The sequence below is a fragment of the Sylvia atricapilla genome, chromosome 31, assembly GCF_009819655.1.
Source record: "Sylvia atricapilla isolate bSylAtr1 chromosome 31, bSylAtr1.pri, whole genome shotgun sequence".
In the NCBI taxonomy this organism is placed as follows: domain Eukaryota; kingdom Metazoa; phylum Chordata; class Aves; order Passeriformes; family Sylviidae; genus Sylvia; species Sylvia atricapilla.
The window spans coordinates 545,612-554,489 of record NC_089170.1 but is presented as its reverse complement, the minus strand read 5'-3'; the positions used below and the strand labels follow the sequence as shown (position 1 = coordinate 554,489).

General features: G+C 61.8%; 1 protein-coding gene across 9 annotated transcripts in view; it reads right to left on the bottom strand.

Moving 5' to 3' along the window:
- Positions 1-553: 553 nt before the first annotated feature.
- SYNGAP1 (synaptic Ras GTPase activating protein 1) overlaps positions 554-8,878 on the bottom strand; it is a 39,272-nt gene continuing 30,947 nt past the window's right edge. For 4 of the 9 annotated variants that reach the window (XM_066338041.1, XM_066338040.1, XM_066338048.1 and 1 more), the window contains 4 exons: positions 8,366-8,577; positions 5,749-5,849; positions 3,720-3,788; positions 554-824 (listed from right to left, as the gene is read on the bottom strand). In XM_066338041.1, coding sequence (XP_066194138.1) covers positions 685-824; positions 3,720-3,788; positions 5,749-5,849; positions 8,366-8,577 — 522 coding nt within the window. In that variant the 3' untranslated portion in view covers positions 554-684. Of the gene's footprint in view, positions 825-3,718; positions 3,789-5,748; positions 5,850-8,365; positions 8,578-8,878 lie in introns of those variants that run through there. The other 5 variants (XM_066338042.1, XM_066338044.1, XM_066338045.1 and 2 more) reach the window with 5 other exon arrangements.

Here is an 8,878-nt window from a genome sequence, read left to right as displayed (position 1 = left end):
AACACGAGGACCTCCCCGGTTCCTCTCGGTGACACGACTACGTGGTGGCACCAGGGACTGTCTCAGGAGGGCGGGGCTGGTCCCGGTGACGCAAGGAGCCACCCCCCAAATTCCTCTGGGTGTCACGAGGAGCCCTCGCACGAGGAGCTGGTGACACAAAGGGCTCTGGCGCCAGGACCCCAAATTCCTCTTGGCAGCACGAGGAGCCCTTGCACGGGGACCCCAAAATCCTCGAACGGGGACCCCAAGTTCCTCTTGGTGACATGAGGAGACGGCGGCACGAGGAGCCCTCACACGGGGACCCCAAATTCTTGCACGGGGACCCCAAAATCCTCGCACGGGGTCCCCAAATCCTCACGCGAGGTCCCCAAAATCCTCGCCCCCTCCCCCTTTTTCCCCGCACGAGGAGCCCTTTGCACGAGGATCCCCCTTCAAAAAACCTTTCCTCGTGCGAGTCCCCCCGAATTCCTCTCCTGGGACCCCCCCCCCCCCCCACCAGGGCGAGCCTCCTCTCGCCTTCCTCCTCCTCCTCACCCCGGGGGTCTCCGGGTGTTTCCCCCCCCTCCGCTCTCCCCTTTCCCCCTTTCCCCCCAGGGCTGGGGGGGTCTGGGGGCTGAAGGGGGGTGCGGGTGCGGTGGTTTTTTTGGGGGGGGGTCCCGGCGACCCCCGGGGCGGGGTCAGTGCTCAGCAGCGGGGCCGCGCCGCTCGCAGCCGTTGGCCGTGATCGGGGGTGGCGGGGGCGGAGGCGGGGGCCGCCCGGGGACCCCCCCGGCCCCCCAAATCACACCCGGGTCTGCTGCACCCACGGCGGAAAGCTGCCTCTCCTGCAAGGCACCGAGGGGGCTCATTCACCCCCCCGCCCCCGCCTCCCTGAACGTCCCCGAAGTGTCCCCAAAGTGTCCCCGGGAGGGGAAGAACCCTCCCGTCCCGCGCCCCCTCCGCCCACCCCGCGGGGCTCACTCACCTGCGGCACCGGCGCGGGGCCCTTGGGGCGGCCCCAAATCAACGCGAATGCGCCCAAAAATCAGCCCTGAGCCTCCCAAAATCATCCCCGAACCCCTAAAATTAACCCTGATTCCCTAAAATTAACCCTGAACCCCCCAAGATTATCCCTGACCTGACTCCAAAATTGACACTGACCCCTCAAAATCAGCCCTGAGCCCCCCAAATCAGCCCTGACCCCCTAAAATTAACCCTGAACCCCCCCCAATAAACCCTGAACCTCCCAAAATCATCCCTGACGCCCCCTAAAATCAGCCCTGAGCTACCCTGCGATTAACCCTGACCCTCTGAAATTAATCCTGACCCCCTGAAATTAACCCTGAGTCCCTAAAGTTATGCCGAAGCCCTAAAATTAACACCAAACCCCTAAAATTAATGCTGAGCTACCCCAAAATCATCCCTGACCTGCCCTGGAATTAGCCCTGACCCCATAAAATTAACCTTGAACCCCTGAAATTAACCCAGATCTGCCCCCAAATTAACCCTTACTCCTTAAAATTAACCTTGACCCCCAAAATCATCTCTGAGCCACCCCCGGGACTAACCCGGACCCACAAAATTAACCCTGAACCCTAAAATTAACCCTGAACCTTAAAATTTCTCCCGAACCCCTAAAATTAACCCCGATCTGCCCCCAAATTAACCCTTACTCCTTAAAATTAACCCTGACCCCCCAAATTTAACCTTGATCCCCCAAAAGTAACCCTGACCCCTAAAACTTCACCCCGACCCTCTCCAATTAATCCCCACCCTAAAACTGTAAAATTAACCCCAAAAAATGAAGGCAAAATGGCCCCAATGTGCAATCGAGGCAATTCTCCCCCAAAATTGTCCCCAACCCCCCCCCCCCAAAATTGTCTCCACCCTCCTCTAAACTGTGCCAAACCCCCCGAATTGTTGCCACCCCCACACTGCCCCCTCCCTCCCCGCTGTCCCCTCCCGCGGTGACAGGACATGGCACACGGACATGGTGTCACCTCCCCCCCCCCCCCCCCCCGTGAGATGGGGACAGACACAAGACACGAGGATGGTGACGGTGACAGCGCCAGCGCTGGGGGACAGCTGGTGACAACCCCCCCAAAATCCCCCCAAACCATGGTCACCTCCCCCCCCGGGGGGGTGAGGACAATGGTGGCACCTCCAGGGGGTGGGGACAGGGCCGGTGGTGGCACCTGAGGGGACATGGGGACACCTGGGGTGGTGTCCCCAAGAGGTCCCCAGGGGGTCCCCAGTGTCCACAAGGGACATGGGGACACCAGGAAGGACATGGGGACATCAGGAGGGACAAGGGGACACCTGGAACAGTGTCTCCAAGGGGTCTCCTGTGTCCACACAGGATATGGGGCACAGAAGGGACAAGGGGACACCTGGATCCGTGTCCCCAGGTGACACAGGGACACGGGAGGGACAGGAGGACACCAGGAGGGACATGGGGACACCTCAGTCCATGTCCCCAGGGGACATGGGGACACCAGGAGGGACACAGGGACAGCAGGAGGGAGGTGGGGGACACCTGGATCCATGTCCCCAAGGGACATGGGGACATAGGAGGGACATGGGGACACCAGGGGTGGTGTCCCCAAGGGGTCCTGAGGGACATGGGGACACAGGAGGGACATGGGGACATTCCAGATCTGTGTCCCCAGTGGTCCCCAATGTCCCTTGGGGACAGAAAAGGGTCTTGGGGACATCTGGATCCATGTCCACATGAAGTCACCAGTGTCCCTCAGGGACACAGGGGCACTCCAGATCCGTCATCCCAAGGGTTCCCCATGTCCTTTGGGACAGAAAAGGGTCTTGGGGACATCAGGATCTGTGTCCTCAAGGAGTCCCCAGTGCCCCTGAGGGACATGGGAGGGACATGGGGACTTGGGAGGGACACAAGGACAGCCAGATCTCTCCCCAGTGGTCCCCAATGTCCCTTGGGGACACAGGAGGGTGTTGGGGACACCCAGATCCATGTCCCCAGTGGTCCCTGATGTCCCCTAGGGACACAGGAAGAACATGGGGACAGCTGGATCAGTGTCCCCAAGGAGTCCTCAGGGTCCCTGAGGGACACAGGAAGGACACAGGGACACACAGATCCATGTCCCCAGTGTTCCGAGGGAGGGGGAAGGGACATGGGGACACAAGAGGGACATGGGGACACCCAGATCTGTGTCCCCAGTGTCCCTTGGGGACAGAAAACAGTCTTGGGGACACCTGGATCTGTGTTCCCAAAGGGTCCCCAATGTCCCTGAGGGACATGGGGACATAAAGGGTCTTGGGGACACCTGGATCCATGTCCCCAAGGGCTCCCAATGTCCCTTGGGGATGCCAAAGGGTCTTGGGGACATCTGGATCTGTGTCCCCAAGAAGTCCCCAGTGTCCCTGAGGGACATGGGGACATGGGAGGGACATGGGGACACTCCAGATCTATGTCCCCAGTGGTTCCCAATGTCCCCTGGGGACATCAAAGTGTCTTGGGGACACCCAGATCCATGTCCCCAATGGTCCCCAATGTCCCTTGGGGACACAGCAGGGACATGGGGATAGTAGTGAAGTGTCCCCAGTGTCCCTCAGGGACAGCAGAGCACTTGGGGACATCTGGATCTGTGTCCCCAAGGGTTCCCAGCGTCCCTTGGGGACACAAGGGGGTCTTGGGGTCATCTGGATCTGTGTCCCCAAGGGTCCCCCTGTGCGGCCCGGGGGGTGACAGGGAGGGGACAAGGACCCACCTGGGGTGTCACCGGTGGCCGAGGGTCCGGTGCCACTGGCGGGGCCGGGCCGCGCTACCTGACGGACAGCTGTGACAAGAGAGACACGGGGAGGGGACATCAGGGCCACCGCGGCCACCGAGCCACGCGGGTGGCCCAGAGGAGGCACCGGGGTGGCACTGGGGGGACCCCGACCCGAGGAGGGGGCGCGGGAACGGCCCCGTCGCTGGGGGCGGGACACGGGGGGTGGCCTTGGGGACAGCGCAGTGGCCTTGGGGACACGGGGGTGGCGCTGTTTCTGCGGTGGGGGAGTGGGGCGGTGTCACTTCCGCCCTGAAATGTCCCTCTGGTGTCACCCCAGGGGTGGCCCTGCGCCCTCTTGGGGTCACTTTGTCCCCTCAGGGGTGGCTTTGTCCCAGGTGGGGGTGGCCCTGTCCCTCCAGGAGTGGCCCTGCCCCTTCCAGGGGGCACTTTGCCCCCTCATGGGTTACCCTGTCCTTCTGGGGGGTCACTTTGTCCCCCCGGGGTGGCCCTGTCCTCACTGGGGGTGGCCCTGTCCCCTTCACATCCCCCTGGGGGTCACCAGATCCCCTCTGAGGGGGTCTCTGTCCCCTCTGGGGGTCACTTTGTCCCCCAAGGGGTGGCCTTGTCCCCTCTGGGAGGGTCCTTGTCCCCATTTGGGGGGTTCCTGTCCCCTCTGGGAGGGTCTTTGTCTCCCTGGGGGTGGGCCTGACCCCTCCAGGGGTCCCTGTCCCCCCCTCCAGGGGTCCCTTTGTCCTCCCGGGGGTGGTCCTGTCCTCCTGCGCCCCCCCCAAGTGCCACCATGTCCCCCCCAGGCATCCCCAGCCCCCCCCCCCCAGGGATCCCCCCTTGTCCTCTCACGGCCCCCAGAGGTGACAGGAGCCTCCCCCGGGGGTCCCCAACCCCCCTCCCCCCCAGAGAGACCCCAAGACCCCGAAATCCCCAAAGCCCCCCATGACCCCAAATAAACTCCAAAAAACCACCCCAGAACTCACCGTAAACCCCCAAAATCCTCAAATCTCCCCCGAGAACACCCAGAGACCCCCCCAACCCCCCCCCCCCCCAAATGCCCCCCACAGACCCCAAATAACCCCCCCAAAATACCCAAATACCCCGCCCGGACCCCAAATAACCCCCCAAATCCTCTCCCCCCAGACACCATATCCCCCCCCGAAATCCCCAAAACCCACAAATACCCCCCACAGACCCCAAATAACCCCTGAAATTCCCCAAAATCTCCCTCTAGGAGCACCCCAAACCCCCAAATACCCCACAGGGACACTCGAACCCCCTCCCCAAATACCCAAATATCCGCCACAGACCCCAAATAACCCCCCAAAATACCCCAAATTCCCCCAGGAGCACCCCCCAACCCCCCAAATTCCCCCAAATCCACAGCCAAGGACACCAAACCACCCCAAATCCCCCCACGGATCCCAAATAACCCCCCAAAAAGCCCCAAATATCCCCAACATACCCCAAATAACCCCCCAAAATTCCACCACCTCCTTCCTCTGGCAGCCCCCATAACCCCCCAAAGCCCCAAATACCCCACAGGGACACCCCAAAAATCCCCCCAAACACCCAATAAACCCCCCAAGCTCCCCCAAATACACACCCAGGGACACCCATAACCCCCCCCAAAACCCCCAAATCCCCACACAGAACCCCAAATAACACTCCAAAATACCCAAATACCTCCCCAGGGACACCCAAAACTTCCAATTCCGCCCCTCCCCCCCCGATCCCTAAGAACCCCCCAAAATACCCCAAATCCCCTCCCGTGCTCCTAGCACCCCCAACCCCTCCAAACCCTAATAACCCCCCAAGTACCCCCCCGGGGACACCCAAAACCCCAAAATACACCCCACGGACCCCAAATAACCCCCCCAAATTACTCCAACCCCCCCCCCCCTCAAGCCCCTCCCCAGGGCCGCCCCCCTCCCTACCCCCGCCCTCCCCCCGCCCCCAGCGCGGCGTGGGATGGCCGATGTCACACTGAGCAGAGCAATGACATTGTAATTTCCACCTGAGCGTCGAGCAGCCGCCGCCGGCCCTCGGATGGGTCGTGGGCGCCCAAGTGATCCCTGCGCAGCTCCTGCTCCACCAGCATCAGCCTGCGGGGCCAGGCTTCACCGGGGTCATGCTGCCACCCCCCCGGGGACATCCCCGGGGACACCCAGGGACACCCCCCGGGTCGTGAGGACACCACCAGGGACATCCCCGGGGACATGGGAACAACCCCAGGGACACCTTGGGGCCACCCAGGGACAGATCAAGGACATGGGAACATCTCCAGGGACAGCCCTGGGGACACTGGAGACAACTCCAAGGTCAGTGGGATATGCCCAGGGTCATGGGGACAACCCCAGGGACACCTTGGGGACACCCAGGGACAGATCAAAGACATGGGAACATCTCCAGGGACAGCCCTGGGGACATGGGAACAATCCCAAGGTCACTGGGACACACCGAGGGGCACCGAGGGGGCACCCAGGGACAGCCTCGGATCAGGGGGACACACCTAGAGACACCTTGGGGACACCCAGGGACATCCCCTGGGTCGTGGGGACACCCCTTTGGTTGTGGGGACACTGCCAGGAACAGCCCTGGGTACATGGGGACACCCCAGGGACACCTTGGGGACACCCAGGAACAGCTCAAGGATGTGGGAACATCCCCGGGGACAGCCTCAGGGACACCCAAAGCCATGGGGACAACTCTGGGAACACCCCTCAGGACATGTGAAGGACATGGGGACACCTCTGATACCAGCCCAGGGACATCCAGGGACATGAGGACACCCTGGGGACACCCAAGGCCGTGGGGACACGCAGGGACACCCCCAGAAATGTGGGGACACATGTGGGAACACGTGGACCATGCCGTGTCCCCATGGCCCCTGTCACCCCTGTGTCACCCATGTGCCTGTGTCACCACCACATCCTTCTGTGTCCCCTGTGTCCCAAGTGTCCCTCTGTCCCTCGTGTCATTCTGTGTTCCCTGATTTCCCTGTGTCCCTGAAGTCTCTGTGTCCCTCGTACCATTCTGTGTGTCCCCCCATGTCCCTGACGTCCCCAATGTCCCCTAGCTGTTTCCACTGTCCCCATTTCCCTGTGTGTCCCTGTGTGTCTCTATGTCCCCAGTGTCCCTGTATCTCTGCTGTCCCCGTGTGTCCCTCACCTGCCAATGCTCCTGACCTGGCAGTCCCCGTGTGCCCCTGGCCCTGCAGTGTCCCCATGTCCCCATAATCCCGTGTGTCCCTGTACCCCCATGTCCCTGTCTGTCCCCAGTGTCCCCTGGCTGTCCTTGTGTCCCCAATGTCCCCAGTGTCCCCATGTGTCCCTCACCTGCCAATGATGCTCCTGATCTGGGAGTCCCCTAGTGTCCCTGTGTGTCCCTGTACCCTCATACCCATGATGTCCCCTGGCTGTCCCCATATCCCTGACTGTCTCCACTGTTCCCTGTGAGTCCCCCATGTTCCCATGTGTCCCTCACCTGCCAATGCTCTTGACCTGGGAGTCCCCCTGTGCCCCTGGCCCTGCAGTGTCCCCATGTCCCCATATCCCCATGTGGCCCCAATGTCCTCATGTGTCCCTCACCTGCTGCTGATGTTCTTGATCTGGGAGACCCCGTGTGTCCCTGTGCCTCCCTGTGTGTCCCTGTATCTCCATATCCTTGTGTGTCCCCACTGTCCCCTCTGTGCCCCTGCTGTCCCCATGTGTCCCTCACCTGCTAATAATGCTCCTGATCTGGGAGTCCCTGGGTGTCCATGTCCTTGGCTGTCCTCATGTCCCCATGTGTCCCCATGTGTCCCCGTGTGTCCCTCACCTGCCAATGCTCCTGACCTGGCAGTCCCCGTGTGCCCCTGGCCCTGCAGTGTCTCCATGTCCCCATAATCCCATGTGTCCCTGTACCCCCATGTCCCTGTCTGTCCCCAATGTCCTCTGGCTGTCCCTGTGTCCCCAGTGTCCCCATGTGTCCCTCACCTGCCAATGATGCTCCTGACCTGGGAGTCCCCTAGTGCCCCTGTCCCTGTGTATCCCCATGTTCCCATATCCCCATGTGTCCCCATGTCCCCGTGTCCCCAGTGTCTCCATGTGTCCCTCACTCGCCGATGTTCTTGATCTGGGGGTCCCTGTGTGTCCCTGTGTGTCCCTGTACCCCTACACCCCTGTGTGTCCCCAGTGTCCCTGACTGTCCCCATGTCCCTGTATCCCCAAGGTCCCCCATGCACCCCCAATATCCCTGTGTGTCCCCATGTGCCCAATGTCCCCAGTGTCCCCACGTCTCCCTCACCTGCCGATGATGCTTCTGACCTGGGAGTCCCCTAGTGCCCCTGTCCCTGTGTATCCCCATGTTCCCATATCCCCATGTGTCCCCATGTCCCCGTGTCCCCAGTGTCTCCATGTGTCCCTCACCCGCCGATGTTCTTGATCTGGGGGTCCCTGTGTGTCCCTGTACCCCCACACCCCTGATGTCCCCTATGTGTCCCCATGTCCCAGTGTGTCGCCAATGTCACTGTGTGTCCCCATGTCCCCATGTGTCCCCATGTTCCCATGTGTCCCCACCTCCCCAACGTCCCTGTCTGTCCCTGTGTCCCCATGTCCCCAGTGATGTCCCCGCTGTCCCCGTGTGTCCCTCACCTGCCGATGATGCTCTTGATCTGGGAGTCCTTCTCCTGCTGCTGCTGCCGGAGCCGTTTCTCGCTGAGCTCCAGGCGCTGTTGGTACTGCAGGAGGATGCGGCTCGTCTGCTCCTCCTGCGTCACCAGGCGCCGCTCGTACTCCTCCAGCTTGCGGTTGGACATGTGCAGCCGCTCCTTCAGTGAGTGGATCTCCTCCTCGTACTCCTTCACCTGCCAAAGGGACACTGCAGGGCACCTGGACACACCCGGGCACACCTGGGACCCGCTAAAATCCTGCTATGGGCACACCTGGGCACACCTGGATCTCCTCCTCATACTCCTTCACCTGCCAAAGGGACACTGCAGCACACCCAGGAACACCTGGGCACACCTGCACATAGCTATGGGCACACCTGTGACACCTGGGACCTGCTAAAACCCCCCTATGGGCACACCTGTGACACCTGGGCTCATCTGGATCTCCTCGTACTCCTTCACCTGCCAAAGGGACACTGCACTGCACCCGGGCACA